This window comes from Xenopus laevis, chromosome 4L, assembly GCF_017654675.1.
Source record: "Xenopus laevis strain J_2021 chromosome 4L, Xenopus_laevis_v10.1, whole genome shotgun sequence".
NCBI classification, from domain to species: domain Eukaryota; kingdom Metazoa; phylum Chordata; class Amphibia; order Anura; family Pipidae; genus Xenopus; species Xenopus laevis.
Genome location: NC_054377.1, coordinates 151,774,868 through 151,791,225, shown reverse-complemented (window position 1 = coordinate 151,791,225; position 16,358 = coordinate 151,774,868). Strand labels below are relative to the sequence as shown.

General features: G+C 40.8%; 1 protein-coding gene across 7 annotated transcripts in view; it reads left to right on the top strand.

Annotated features, from left to right (window-relative positions):
- Window positions 1-16,358, top strand: part of cacna2d3.L (calcium channel, voltage-dependent, alpha 2/delta subunit 3 L homeolog) — a 504,571-nt gene that overhangs the window by 189,772 nt on the left and 298,441 nt on the right. For all 7 annotated transcript variants that reach the window (XM_041590967.1, XM_041590966.1, XM_041590965.1 and 4 more), the window contains 4 exons: window positions 2,781-2,912; window positions 3,626-3,686; window positions 3,772-3,922; window positions 8,637-8,711. In XM_041590967.1, the coding sequence (XP_041446901.1) occupies window positions 2,781-2,912; window positions 3,626-3,686; window positions 3,772-3,922; window positions 8,637-8,711 (419 nt within the window). The remainder of the gene's footprint in view (window positions 1-2,780; window positions 2,913-3,625; window positions 3,687-3,771; window positions 3,923-8,636; window positions 8,712-16,358) is intronic.

The following is a 16,358-nucleotide window of genomic DNA, read 5'->3' as shown; positions in this document are numbered from 1 at the left end:
TTTAATAAATATTATGGCATTTGTGGTTTTAGAGAAAATTAGTTTTAATTGTGTTTTCAAAAATGTCTAATACATTTGACATTTAATAAATGGGCCTCCCAAAGACAAGGGATTTTTAAAACTGATAAATGAAGAGATGGGAGGGAGGTAGGGATGGGCGAATTTTTTCGCAGGAAAAAATGACGCCCATAGACTTGTATGGCCAAGAGTAGCATTGGACTCTGGAAGAGGGATACTTGGAAAATGAGAGCACTGGACACTGGTAGAGGGACTCTTGGAAAATCAGATCGCTTGTCACTGGAAGAAAGACACTTGGAAAATAAGGCAAAAAAAGAAAGGTAATAAAGCGAGAGACATAAAAAGAAATCCAAAGGCACACAGGACTTATTGCAAGCAAGATTGCCTTGCGTGTTTAATGCGAAGTGCAATGTTTCAAGGTCACGCCCCTTTATCGAGCTTGAGCCCGAAACGTTGCACTCCGCATTAAACACACAATGCAATCTTGTTTGCAATTAGTCCTGTGTCTTTGGATTTCTTTTTATGGATCTTTAGATATGAGGCGGCCAAACCTCTACCTCAGTGCACCAGGTATCTTTGACCTTCATTTAATTTAGGGTGTGCGAGAGCTGATTTTATATCAGTGACTAAAGCGAGAGACACCAGAGGCAGATGGAAGGACATTGAGAAGACATAAAGGAGGATTGGGGGCAAAAAGAACCAAACATGGGGGTAACTATATGGGGAGCATCAGGATTGGCAAGAAAAATATGATGACTGAGAGATGAGAAAGAAAATGAAAAAAAAACTCAAGGTTAGAAGGACACCAAGAATACAAGATGGGGAGAAGATGTCTGTGAGCTCTGGACCCTAGAAGAATCACATACATTTATATATAAAAAGGTAAAAGCCATGGTGGATAGAACGCAAAGAATAGAAGAGTTGAGTAAAGGGGTGAAAAGTATGAGTGATGGGAGACAATAGGAATGGGTCTAACCAAATTACTGTCAGGAGGCCACAAGAGGTAATACTAGAGCTAGATCTCAAGCACAGCTCTTTATGCTACTGGATTGCAAAGACATGGACCTTTAATTCTCTCTCTCTGTAAACATACAGGATGGGTGTTCCCATTGGTGTTTCTTGGCTTGCTCCTTGCTTTCGTGTAATTCACAATGTTTAGATGGGGGCTGGGAGCTACAACTCGTTTATTATTTCAGGAGTTAAGCACAAAGCAATCGTAGACATGTCAGAAGGTCAAAATTTGTTGTAAACCATGCATAAAGATTGCCATCATCTTTGGGATTCACTATTGCTATTATTTTAGGAATTGATCATTGATATTATCATTATTATATTTCATTTCAATCAGAACTTTTTTTTTTCTCCATCTCTGAAGTCTTCTCTTTCTGCCTGATCCTCCCTCTCAGCTCTAGTAGGGATTGCCTGCTTTTTTTCAGACACTTAAGGCCCCATACACGGACAGATATAAGATGCTGACAGATTACGTTGGCAGCTCATTGGGCAGTGTATGGGGCCCTCCAATGGGCTTCCCTGATCGATATCTGGCCGAAAGTCAGCCAGATGAATCCTGTCGGATTGAGGACCACAACGGTTCTTTTGGTGCCCATACACTGAGAGATCCGCTCGTTTGGCAATGTCGCCAAACGAGCGGATCTCCCTCCGATATGCCCACCTTGAGGTGGGCAATATCGGGCTGATCCGATCGTGGGCCCTAGGGCCCAACGATCGGATCCTAACGATGCCTAACGGGCGGTCGGATCGCGGGACCGCATCAACGAATAGATGTGGCCGCGATCCGACGGAATTTTTTGTCCCATCCGATCGAGATCTGGCCGACTTTCGGCCAGATCTTGATCGGTGAAGCCCGTCGGGGGGCCCCATACACGGGCCAATAAGCTGCCGACAGCTTTTATTGGCACCTTTTGATGCAGTCCTCGATCCAACGGCCTGTGTTCTCTTCGTTGTGAGCCGATCATTGGGCATACCAGGGAGAAATTCGCTCGTTTTTATGAACAAATCTGTCCCGTTTCACTTTGGCAAAAAATTTGCAAAACTGAGAAAAAATTTGTGAATTGGTGAAAAGTTTACAAAGCAAATTTAAGTCAGTGGGTGTTTTTCTCGCTCCAAATGCAATAAAGTCAAAAAAAAAGTTTTTTCTTGTGGCAACTTGTTTGTCCAAATGCAAAAATCCGCAGATGCCAAAAATGCGGAATTTCACTGCGAATCCATGGCTGGCGAAAAAAATTCACTCCTCACTAATAGTATTTTGGTATTTATTTTCTCTTTACAGATCTCCCTGAGTTTTCATTTCATTCCTATCTCTATCCTGCAACCATTTCAACCAAGTAGTTCTCCACATTTCATCTTTCATTGACGGATCTGTCTTTGAATAATAAACAAGCTCTTCAGCTGGATCCGCATGGGCAGATAAAGTCGCCAAATTTTAACAAAAAACTTGCTTACAGATATGTTTGGATCGAAGCAAGGCCATTTTCAGTAGAAATCTGTTGTGAATCACAAAGCTTCCAAACAGTCAAATGAATGAATCACAAAGCTTCCAAACAGTAAATTAATTCAGCTTTTAATCCCCAACAGGAAGTATCCAGCTTTGCCATCAGTTCCCTTTTCCTCAATAATATTTGCTTTCATTTCCAAGTCCTAGGCCGAGTTGTAATTAAGATCTAATGAATTACATGTAACATAAAGCATGTTCTTGATTGCACGGACACTGAACTTCCCTACCGCTCTCTGTTGATTCACAGATCCAGAAATAGTCAACGGAATTTACTGGTCTGAATCCTTAAACAAGGTTTTTGTGGACAACTTTGACCGTGACCCATCATTGATATGGCAATATTTTGGAAGCGCAAAAGGATTTTTCCGGCAGTATCCAGGTAAGGAATCTGCAGTTTAATAAGAAAATAGATGCGTATTTTGAGGAGGGATAGCTGGGAAGAAATAGTTTGTCATCTTGTTGGTGGTTTATCAGTTGGTTTATTGCCTACTAGCCTTGTAGCAAAGCTAACATTCTACACTGTGTAAAATCCACTGGTAGAATCTGGTATAGCTCCTCACAGGCCTCTCTTTCTTTGTGACCCTGGACAAGTCCTCTAAGATGACTACCTTTGTCCTGTAGTAGGACTGGACCTGTCTCCACAGTTCTCATATCTTGATAGATCTTGATCCACCGAAAAAATCAAGTAGAAAAATTTGGACATAATAAACGTTTTCTACTTGATTTTATCTGCCTGGTGGAAGAATGCCTTTATTTTGAATGCCTGTTCCACAAGTTTTTCGGTTGATCCGCTTTCTTTGTTGAGGGCTCAAGATAACTTAGATAAATTTTCTTTTCAACTTCATTATTCGGTGGAAACCTTTATGGTTGTTCTTCTTTAGAAAGTACAGAAGAATTGCCCAGTATTCTCTTGCATTATAACCAAGTCTGTTCATCCTATAAATGGCATAAAAATCATAGCCAACCTCAACTGAGAGTCTATAGTACAAGAATTGTTTGGAACCTGTCAAGTCTTTTCTTTCACAGAGCTCTACCTACTTTGGAAATAAGCAGTCTCCTTATGAGTGTAAAGATCTTTCTTTTTCCCTGTAGGTATCAAATGGGAGCCCGATGAAAACGGAGTTATAGCGTTTGACTGTCGAAACCGTAAATGGTAGGTAACCGCAGTCAACAATTCTTCTATTCTTCTTTCCTTAAATAATACAAAGGAACAATTTCTCCATTGCATTTGGTTCTAGGTACATTCAAGCAGCCACCTCTCCGAAGGATGTAGTTATTTTAGTTGACGTCAGCGGTAGCATGAAAGGTCTTCGCTTGACAATTGCCAAGCAAACTGTGTCTTCTATCTTGGACACCCTCGGAGATGATGACTTCTTCAACATAATCGCTGTAAGTGGCCTGTGTTCCTTGACTTCAGTCTTTGCTTTTGTAACCTTTTAACTAGGCGTGTTCATGCTCCTGCTGTTGGCCCCAGGAATGCCACTTCATTCCTAGTTTCCATTGATTTTCATTTAAGGGATGCATTGACCTCCTGTAGATCTTTTTTCCATGATCCGTTGATAAAAACACAGATAGAACAACCCAGCTAGCAACGTGCTTGACTATTTTCAGCTAAATCTCCCCTGCTTTGGGTGCACTTTGACATTTAAAAGGAAAATAAACAAGTTGCTGGTTATCTTGCAGACTGCTGTGAGGTTTAGCAGCTTATGTGTAGACCCGGAATTCAGTCCAATCAAGCCTCCGGAGAATTTTAGAGAATGTGAGAAAGTTATAAGTTTCTGATTAAATGCACACATTTTGATATGTTTAAGGGGCCTTTTTATAAACCACAGTAGAGGAATATTTTAGGAATACATCTAATCCAGGATTCAGTTTGGGATTCGACCAAGATTCTTGTCTTTTTCAGCAGGATATCAATTTGGCAGAATCCAAGTGCCTGGCCGAACCAAATCCTAATCCAAAAAATCACATGGCTTTTCTTCACACAAACAAGGAAGTCAAAAATGCTTTAGCCGCGAGCTGTGCGCACACTACTCCCCCCTTTCTCTAATTTACATATGCAAATGAGGGTTTGGATTCAGCGCTTCCCTAATGTCTTACTTTCGATGATACTTCCGTTGACACAGTCAATTGGTCCTTTTATCAGACTGCGACTCACAGAATGTGTGACTTGGTTTTTAATATAGTATAGAATGGCCAAATATAAGCAATTGTTCAATTGGTCTTTAAATTCGTTTTTGAATTATTTGCCTTCTTCTTCTGACTCTTTCCAGCTTTCAGATCGGAGTCACTGACCCCATAAATAAAACAAAGTCTCTGTTAAGGCGACAAATGTATTGTTATTGCTACTTTTTATTCCTCATCTTTCTATTCAGGTCTCTCTTATTTATATTCCAGTCTCTTATTCAAATCAGTGCATGGTTGCTAGGGTCATTTGGACCCTAGCAACCAGGTTTCTTACATTGCAAATTGGAGAGCTGCTGAATAAAAAGCTAAATAACTAAAAAAAACACAAATAATTCAAAATGAAAACCAATTGCAAATTGTCTCAGAATATCCCTCTCTACATCATACTAAAAGTTAATTTAAAGATGAACAACCCCTTTAAGTGAATATCTATATGTTTATGCTTATTTTTATTGCCTCCCTTTAAATCCATTTACGGAGTCATTGAAATGACTTATTCCAAACTATCTGCCTATATTACTTGATTTATATTTGTACCATGATGATTAAATAGTTAAAGTTCTGCCCCACCATTAAACTTCAGACTTTATGAAAATGGAATTTCTGAATACAAATCATTAACTCGGAGATATGGAAAATGCCTGCTTGAGGAAAAAAAATATCTCCCTTATTAATCTTTAATTACTGTGTGAATAATTATTGGAATTGTTATGATGAAGAGACATAATTACAATGAGAATTTGTCATGCAATGTTTTATGACTCTTCCGAAACAGAGCTGCTATTCTAAAACGTCATGATTAAAAAGAAATCGGGATCATTAGGGGCTTTCGACATATATAACAAGGAGGCATGGCTGGGGGAAGCTGGGCCCAAAATGCTATGGGACTTTTATACTGGTCTAATGAAATATTAATTGCCATGGGTATTATCTCCTAGACTGTTTTGCTTCGAGCCCCACTTTGATTCCAAATATTTTTCTGGGGCCATCTTACCTTATAACCGGGTTAAAGGCAGAGGAAAATATTGCTTTTGTAGACATTGCAAGACTATCTAATGTTCCCTCCAAATCTCTTTCTAACCAATCTTCAAGGTGGCTTCCAAGAGAATCTAAGGAGGCCAATAGGCATTCTTTCCAAATCTTTCCTAAGTGCCCTTTACATAGTAACATATTACTATGCGTCCATCAAGTTCAACCTTTTAACTTTTTTTAACCTGCCTAACTGTCAGTTGATCCAGAGGAAGGCAAAAAACCCCATCTGAAGCCTCTCCAATTTGCCTCAGAGGGGGAAAAATTCCTTCCTGACTCCAAAATGGCAATGGGACCAGTCCCTGGATCAACTTGTACTATGAGCTATCTCCCATATCCCTGTATTCCCTCACTTGCTAAACACCATCCAACCCCTTCTTATACCTATCTAATGTATCAGCCTGTACCCCTGATTCACTTCCCAGCTCTCCCTGTAACACCCCTTTCCCTCCTCTAATCTCATTGGCTCCCTCCTGTCTGCTGGGAGGAGCTACTGGTGAATAAAGCATCCGACCCTTCCTTGTACCTATCTAATGTATCAGCCTGTACCCCTGATTCACTTCCCAGCTCTCCTTGTAACACCCCTTTCCCTCCTCTAATCTCATTGGCTCCCTCCTGTCTGCTGGGAGGAGCTACTGGTGAATAAAGCATCCGACCCTTCCTTGTACCTATCTAATGTATCAGCCTGTACCACTGATTCAGGGAGACAATTCCACATCTTCACAGCTCTCACTGTAACAAACCCCTTCCCAATATTTAGCTGGAACCTCTTTTCTTCTAATCGGAATGGGTGACCTTGTGTCAGCTGGAAAGACCTACTGGTAAATAAATCATTAGAGAGATTATTATATGATCCCCTTATATATTTATACAGTTATCATATCACCCCTTAAGCACCTCTTCTCCAGAGTGAACATCCCCAATTTGGCCAGTCTTTCCTCATAGCTAAGATTTTCCCTTTACCAGCTTAGTTGCCCTTCTCTGTCCCCTCTCTAATACAATAATGTCCTGTTTGAGTGATGGAGACCAAAACTGTAGGGCATATTCTAGATGGGGCCTTACCAGTGCTCTATACAGTGGGACCCCCTCCTCCCGTGACTCTCTGCCCCATTTAATACAAGTCAAGACCTTATTTGCCCTTGATGCTGCCGACTGGCATTACTTGCTACAGACAAGTTTATTATCTACAAGGACTCCATGCTCCGTCTCCATTATGGATTTGCCTAGTGCAGTCCCATTAAGGGTATAAGTGGATATTGTTACATCCCAGGTGCAGGACTTTACATTTATCAACATTGAATCTCATTTGCCACTTAGCTGCCCAGATTGCCAGTTAGTCAAGATCCTGTTGCAAGTGCCACATCCTGGATGGAATTCATTGGGCTGATAGTTTTGTCTCATCTGCAAACACTGATACATTACTTACAATCCCCTCCCCTAAGTCATTAATAAACAAGTTAAATAAAAGTGGACCCAATACCAAGCCATTCCCTAAACCAAGAGCCCATCTAGAGGGCCAGACCCACAGTTTGCCCTTTGCTTTGGTTTCCTTCGCTCCAATAACTGTTTTGCTGACTCAGTTTCGGGTGTTGAAAGAGTCTGTTCAGTGTTCAGAGGAGCCTTAGCTTACAGCCTCCCCCCAAGCCTTCCAAAAGCGATTGGCTGAGTTTGGCAGAATTCCCTGAGATTGACATGGCGATCGGCCACTTGATTATTTTACAAATGACAACATTTCTACGGGGGAAATGTAATGAAATGTGCAAACAGAACAAATTTGCGCACAAATAAGAATACAAATTTGCATGTTGGAATGTACAGGTATGGGACCTGTTATCCAGAATGTTCGGGGCTGGGGTTTTCTGGATAAGGAATTTTTCCATAATCTGGATCTTCATACCTTAAATCTACTTAGAAAATCATATAAACATTAAATAAACCCAATAGGCTGGTTTTGCTTCCAATAAGGATTAATTATATCTTAGTTGGGATCAAGTACAAGCGACTGTTTTATTATTACACAGAAAAAGGTTTACGGATAACGGATCCCATACCTGTAATACTCTTCATTAGACTTTTATTGCATTGCAAATCTTAACTGCTCGTTTTTAAAACGTGCTTGAAGGCGGCGTAAACTTTTGTAGCAGACAACATTTACATCAAGAAGTTTTATTACATTCACTACACAAACCATAACATTCGCAATCGCTAGGGGCAAAGGGTTTGCAAAATGCTCGTCACATACCTCCCAATGTTTTGGAAATACAAAAAAAGGCCAAAAAGACTTGCTGCGCATATCATGAGGGGGCCACACCCCCTAATTACCATGTTCATTTTACAACATTTGGCAGGTTATGAACACATTTTTGTGGTTTTTATGTGTTATTACAGTTTTGCTAATGAAGGTGAATTGCCCTTTAAGCTGCATTCACAGTTTCCCCAAGAGACCTGCTAATCTTAAATTGTTACCATTTTATCTTTGCTCATCTTAAATTGTAACAAATGTATCTAAGAGCAGCTGCCGCATATTCTGGGCTCTCTGCCAAAAGCAAATTAAGCTAGAAACTTTGTATCTTTTTCTGGCTGTTGGTGCAGGAGATCAAAGTGAAAGTTGGGACATTTCAGTAACAATCCTGGACTGAGGGTTGAGTTGTCCAAATCGGGACTGTCCCGGGACAGTTGGGCGGTATTCATTTGCGCAAAGGAAAATTCTATTCATAGAACATTTATTCGCATTGAAAACAATTTTTCCGTTAGCGACCTATATTATACTCCCCCATTAGCGACGTTTTAGTAAGTTGCATTCATTATTAGCAAATATTTTGGGTGGGACTTATAGTCATTTATAAGTATTATTTATTGCATCTTCCTATTGTTTTTCCTGTTTCAGTACAATGAAGAAATCCAGTATGTAGAGCCGTGTTTGAACGGAACGCTGGTGCAAGCAGACAGGAACAACAAGGAGGTAAGAATATAAGAATATAAAAAGGTTTATGAAAGTTCTCATTCATCCAGGTAATGGTATATCTATAGATAGTAGTATAGTCCAGTTGATTTGACTTATTTCTATAGATAATATAAAAAGGGTTTTTTGGTACATCCTCAGTGATAGCCGTTATAACGGCAGGGATGTAGTCACTGTATCGTGTATGATCCGTGAAAGTATTGAAATACACTAAAACGTTATAGGAAATGAGGCTTCCTCTGTTCTTTTCACAAAGGATTTTTAGGGTTCTTATACTCCCTTAAATAGTAGAATTTGTTGCCGCAGGAGCTCCCCCCACTGGATAAAGAAGCAAAGTGCAACTGCAAAGGAGGCAGAAAACATGGCAGCTCCACAGTTGTGTTATAGAAATGAAAGGACCAGGCTGTGTTTCGCAAAGGATTGTGTTTAAATGGATACACCATCATAGAACATATAGGTTCTATTTAAATAAGCTCCCGTGTTATATACATCATTACGATGACACTCCAGCGTGTGTATGATTATCATGTAAATAGAGGTTATTGTTTAACAATATCCCGGCTCAGTATAGATGTAAATGACTCCTGCTGAGCCTCAGCGACGAGCTTCTCTTGTCCTGCAGCGCCGTGGAGCAATTTCCATCTTCTTCTGATGGAAATCTGTGTTCCTTGAGCTCTTATTCCTGCCGGCGCCTGCCATAGAAACGCTACTAAATCTACTCTGCGCTTTCTTATCTTAAATGACTTGACCTGACGCTGAAAGTGAACAAGACCGGCAGAATGACCCTCAATTGGGAAACAATCTCGCTGTCTCCGAGCGCCGGATGAACTTTATTTGATGTCAGGTTGATGGGTTTTCATAGGAAATAATGTGTCCCTGCTTTGCAGCCCCATTATGTGCTTCTTGGGCTTTATTCCGGCTTTCATAGACAAAACTGCTAAGGACAGACAGGGAGGCAGGTTTTATAGCATTATTCTGGCCGCTGCTTTAACTCTTTGATTGCCAAAAAAAAAAACCTGAACTGGCATCAGCTATCTCATATTCATACTATAGAAGCTTTAAATTGTAGGGCTCATTAACAGTTGCCATGGGCACAAGTGCTAGAATATTAAAGGGGATCTATTGTGAAAATGAAAATGTACTATAAACTTCATCTCCCTGAAATAAGGCACTTTCTAATTATAAGGGATGGTTCACCTTCAGATTAACTTTTAGTATGTTATAGAATGGCCTATTCTAAGCAAATTTTCAATTGGTCTTCATTATTTAATTTTTATAGTTTAGGAATTATTTGCCTTCTTCTCCTGACTCCTTCTAGCTTTCAAAAGGGGGTCACTGACCCCGTTTAAAAACAAATGCTCTGTAAGGCTACTAATTTATTTTTATTACTCATCTTTCTGTTCTGATCCTCCCCTATTAATATTCCCCATTCTCATTCAATTCAACGCATGATTGCCAGCGTAATTTGGACCTTAGCAACCAGATTGCTAACATTGCAAATTGGAGAGCTGCTGAATAAAAAGCTAAATAACTCAAAAACCACAAAAATATTAAAAATTAAAACCAATTGCAAATTGTGTCAGAATATCACTCTCTATATCATATTAAAACTTAACTTAAAAGCGAACAACCCCTTTAAGTTAGCTTTTAGTATGTTATAGCTAGGCTAATTCTAAGCAACTTTTCAATTGGTCTTTATTATTTATTTTTTAATGGTTTGCCTTCTTCTTCTGACTCTTTCCAGCTTTCAAATGGGGGTCACTGACCCCATCTAAAAAACAAATGCTCTGTAAGGCTACAAATGTATTGTTATTGCTACTTTTTATTACTTCTTCTATTTTTATTGCTTCTTCTATTTAGGCCTCTTCTATTTATATTCCAGTCCCTTATTTAAATCAATTCATGGTTGCTAGGGTTACTTGGACATTAGCAACTAGATTGCTGAAATTAGAAACTGCAGAAATGCTAAATAAAAAGCTAAATAAGCAAAAAACCACAAATGATAAAAAATATCAGAATATCACTCTCCACATCATACTAACAGTTAATTTAAAGGTGAACAACCCCTTTAAACATTCTGTACCATTTATGAAACAATCAAGTTACTCTTCAGTATCTCCTTCCCAGCAACCTGTCACTTTCCATGCAGAGGTCGGGGTCAGATTTTGATTGACAGTTAGGTCTTATATGTCCTTTGCGGGGCTCCCTTTTGTAGCAGATATTTTAGAGCTACCTTATATACTCGAGTATAAGCCGTTTTTCAGCCCCCAAAATATGCTGAAAAACTCTACCTCGGCTTATACTCGGGTCAAGCGCAAAAACGGTCGCCGGCGTCTAAGAATAGTCGCCGGCATCCAAGAATAGTCGCTGGCATCCAAGAATAGTCTCCAAGAATATTCGCCAGCGTCCAAGAATGGTCGTCGGCTTCCAAAAACGAGACGCCGGCACCTCCAATGGGAGCAGAAACCCTCAAATTTTTGATTGAAACTTACCAGAAGCTGCTGCATTACTTCTCGGCTTATACTCGAGTCAATAAGCTTACCCAGTTTTTGGAGGTAAAATTAGGTACCTCGGCTTATACTCGGGACGGCTTATACTCGAGTATATATGGTAACTGAAATAACTGACTCCAGCACAAACAAGATAACAAGCTAACAAGATAACTGACTCTGGCACAATCTTTCACACTCTTTCCATGCAAGCCAGTTATTTTGAAAGAGTGAGCTCTAATCAGGCAATGGGTGCAACCCCCCCCTCCAGATGCAAAGATTAATGGCATATCGGGGAAAGATCCGCTCGTTTGGCGATGTTGCCAAACAAGCGGATCTCTCCCCGATATTCCATTAACGATCATGGCTATATCGAGGGTAATCTGATTGTTCGGCCGATTACGATGTGCCGGGGGCTCCGGCAGGATCAGTCGGGTCAAAATCAAACCTGACTGGTCGACCAAACGACCAATCTCCGCCGGACGAAAGATGTCGGCACACGCCACACACGATCCGAAAATCGTACGAATCCTCGATTCGTACTATAGGTTCTGTGTGTCTATGGCCGCCATTAGACCTGCCAATCAAAAACTGTCTCCACCTCCTGCATGAAGAGAGACAGGTTGCAGAGAGGGGTGCGGAGTAACTTAATTAACACATGAACAGTACTGAATGTTTAATTGATTGTATTTAGAGAGTTTCTAATTTCAGTGAGATGAAGCTTATATCACATTTTCATTTTTGAGATAGATCCCCGTTAAGGTTTGCCTGTGGCAATGGTTGGTGCTGGCTGTGCTCTGCACCTCACAGTTGACTCCTTTTCAGGGGGTGAGCTGATGTCATAGGGGGAGTGGCTGTGCTGTTGTGGGATGATGACATTCTAATGGGCAATTGTGATATCAACGCATCAATCTAGCTGAATCCTGCCTGGTTTTCCTAATTTGTAAACCGGGCAGCCCTTCTGAAAACCAGACTGTCCTGGTCAAAACCAGACGGGTGGCAACCCAACCGTTGACTAAAAGTCCATTAGAAGGTGCAGAGCACAGTACTGTCTGGATCAAATGAACCCGGTACCCTGGGACCCTGGAAATTCCTAGTTTGCACCCATAAATAACACACAAGCTAGGGAGTTTTCCAAAAGATCTCTTTATGCCAACCAGCTAATATCTGCTCAGTATGTGGTGCTGGACTGCACTCAGAGTGAGGCATCTGTGCTCCATTGCCCTTTATTGGCAGTTTGGCACTGTATCCACAGCAATAACATCACTTGCAAAATTTTGACCCTGTAATGTGACGTAGGCATCAGGTCCACAGTCCAACCATGAGCACCAGTGCTTTCCCCACCTGCCAGGAATTTACATTACTGTTTAGAGAATTATATTCCATGACTACAGGGAGATCATGGGTTTGGGAGGATTAAAAGTCAACTGAGCAAAAAAGTTTGGGGAGCCAGCATTTTTTATAACACCATAAATGGGGAACTTGTTACAGAAGATGCTTTGGACCAATGAGTGTCTGGATTCTGGATGTGGGTATATTTGACCATTGGTCCATACAAAATCTCTCCAGTTCAGTTAAATTTGATGGCTGCCGAGCATGGACAGTCTGCTTCAAATCATCCCATAGATTTTCCATGATATTCAAGTCGGGGGACTCCAGAATATTGTACTTGTCCCTCTGCATAAATGTCTTTGTAGATTCCCAAGTGAGTTTAGGGTCATTGTCTTGTTGGAATATCCAACCCCTGCAGCGGAACTTCAACTTTGTGACTGATGCTTGAACATTATCCTGAAGAATTTGTTGATATTGGGTTGAATTCATCCGACCCTGGACTTTAAAAAGGGCCCAGTAGTCCCTGAACTAGCCACACAGTCCCTGAACTAGCCACACAGCTCCACAGCATGATGGGACCTCCACCAAATGTGACAGTCGGTAGCGGGTGTTTTTCTTGGAATGCCGTGTTCTTCTTCCGCCATGCAAAGCGCTTTTTGTTATGACCAAATAACTCCATTTTTGTCTCATCAGTCCAAAGCACTTTGTTCCCAAATGCCTGTGTCTTGTCTAAATGAGCTTTTCCATACAACAAGCGAGTGTGTTTGTGTGAGTGCAGAAAGGGCTTCTCATCCGCCTGCCATACACATGTTCTTTGTGCAAATTGTGCTGAATTGTAGAACGATGTACAGATACACCTGCATCTGCAGCAAGATCTTCTTGCAGGTCTTTGGAGATGATCTCTGGGTTGTCTGTAACATTCTCACAATCCTCCGCATATGTCGCTCCTGGATTTTTCTTGGCCTGTCAGACCTGGGTTTTACAGCAACTGTGCCTGTGGCCTTCCATTTCCTCATTCCATTCCTTACAGTTGAAACTGACAGTTTAAACCTCTGAGATAACTTTTTGTAGCCTTCCCCTAAACCCTGATACTAAACAATCTTTGTTTTCAGATCTTTTGAGAGTTGCTTTGAGGATCCCATGCTGTCACTCTTCAGAGGAGAGTCAAACAGAAGCACAACTTGCAATTGGTCACCTTAAATACCTTTCCTTATGATTGGACACACCTGCCTATGAAGTTTAAGGCTTAACGAGCTAATCCAACCAATTTGGTGTTGCCAGTAATCAGTATTGAGCAGTTACATGCATTGAAATTAGCAAAATTACAATGGTACCCACATTTTTGCACAGCCAGTTTTTCATATTTGATTTAATTTCATACAACTGAATACTGCTTCACTAAATAGCTTTGTTCAGAAAACACCCCAATATGGAAAATTAAAGACATTCTACTGTTACCTTTTTTGTTGAAAGTGGTGTAAATTATTATGTAGGCTGAGAGGGGTTCACAAACTTTTCATATGTACTATTATAAGTGACAAGCTAATAGATGGGAATTACAGTACAGATTTAAGTGCAACAGATGGAGACATAAGGTCAAGGCTGCTCTAAAGAGCCTGCAATCAGTGTGTATGGGGCCTGAATGAGGAGAGCAGAAAGATAGTATCATTTATAAGGGTAAAATAAAATTATTGGAGACTAAACATAATGCTGTGTATGGAATTTGTTATCTCTACAGGTGAAGGAATCTTGCATTGCCAGACTTTCCCTCATCTCTAACTGTAAGGCTTTATTTTGATAGAATTGAGGTGTGCATAGTCAAAAGTAACCAAAGCTAGGATTATGTAAACATTAGTGATGGGCGAATTTATTCGGCAGGCACAAATTTGCCCGTTTCGTCGCCGGCGATTAAATTTACAAATTATCCGCAAAAATTCGCTGGCAAAAATTCAGTGACGAAAATTCGCCGGTGATGATTGCGACGTTGGCACCCATTTTAACACCGGCAAAGTTTTCTCGTAGTCTGTACAGAGAGATCCCATAAAACTATGGCAGCATAGGTATTCCCTGTACTAAGCACAATTCAGCAGGAACAGTCCCCTAAGTTTGCTCATAGTCTGTACAGAGAGATCCCATAAAACTATGGCAGCATAGGTATTCCCTGTACTAAGCACAATTCAGCAGGAACAGTCCCTAAGTTTGCTCATAGTCTGTACAGAGAGATCCCATAAAACTATGGCAGCATAGGTATTCCCTGTACTAAGCATAATTCAGCAGGAACAGCCCCTAAGTTTGCTCATAGTCTGTACAGAGAGATCCCATAAAACTATGGCAGCATAGGTATTCCCTGTACTAAGCACAATTCAGCAGGAACAGTCCCTAAGTTTGCTCATAGTCTGTACAGAGAGATCCCATAAAACTATGGCAGCATAGGTATTCCCTGTACTAAGCACAATTCAGCAGGAACAGTCCCTAAGTTTGCTCATAGTCTGTACAGAGAGATCCCATAAAACTATGGCAGCATAGGTATTCCCTGTACTAAGCCCAATTCAGCAGGAACAGCCCCCTAAGTTTGTTCATAGTCTGTACAGAGAGATCCCATAAAACTATGGCAGCATAGGTATTCCCTGTACTAAGCACAATTCAGCAGGAACAGTCCCTAAGTTTGCTCATAGTCTGTACAGAGAGATCCCATAAAACTATGGCAGCATAGGTATTCCCTGTACTAAGCATAATTCAGCAGGAACAGTCCCTAAGTTTGCTCATAGTCTGTACAGAGAGATCCCATAAAACTATGGCAGCATAGGTATTCCCTGTACTAAGCACAATTCAGCAGGAACAGTCCCTAAGTTTGCTCATAGTCTGTACAGAGAGATCCCATAAAACTATGGCAGCATAGGTATTCCCTGTACTAAGCACAATTCAGCAGGAACAGTCCCTAAGTTTGCTCATAGTCTGTACAGAGAGATCCCATAAAACTATGGCAGCATAGGTATTCCCTGTACTAAGCCCAATTCAGCAGGAACAGCCCCCTAAGTTTGTTCATAGTCTGTACAGAGAGATCCCATAAAACTATGGCAGCATAGGTATTCCCTGTACTAAGCACAATTCAGCAGGAACAGTCCCTAAGTTTGCTCATAGTCTGTACAGAGAGATCCCATAAAACTATGGCAGCATAGGTATTCCCTGTACTAAGCCCAATTCAGCAGGAACAGCCCCCTAAGTTTGTTCATAGTCTGTACAGAGAGATCCCATAAAACTATGGCAGCATAGGTATTCCCTGTACTAAGCACAATTCAGCAGGAACAGTCCCTAAGTTTGCTCATAGTCTGTACAGAGAGATCCCATAAAACTATGGCAGCATAGGTATTCCCTGTACTAAGCCCAATTCAGCAGGAACAGCCCCCTAAGTTTGTTCATAGTCTGTACAGAGAGATCCCATAAAACTATGGCAGCATAGGTATTCCCTGTACTAAGCACAATTCAGCAGGAACAGTCCCTAAGTTTGCTCATAGTCTGTACAGAGAGATCCCATAAAACTATGGCAGCATAGGTATTCCCTGTACTAAGCACAATTCAGCAGGAACAGTCCCCTAAGTTTGTTCATAGTCTGTACAGAGAGATCCCATAAAACTATGGCAACATAGGTATTCCCTGTACTAAGCACAATTCAGCAGGAACAGTCCCCTAAGTTTGTTCATAGTCTGTACAGAGAGATCCCATAAAACTATGGCAACATAGGTATTCCCTGTACTAAGCATTATATCTAGTGTATCATCACGATCAATTTATTTATATAGTACTAGCAAGTTAAGCAGGATCAGAG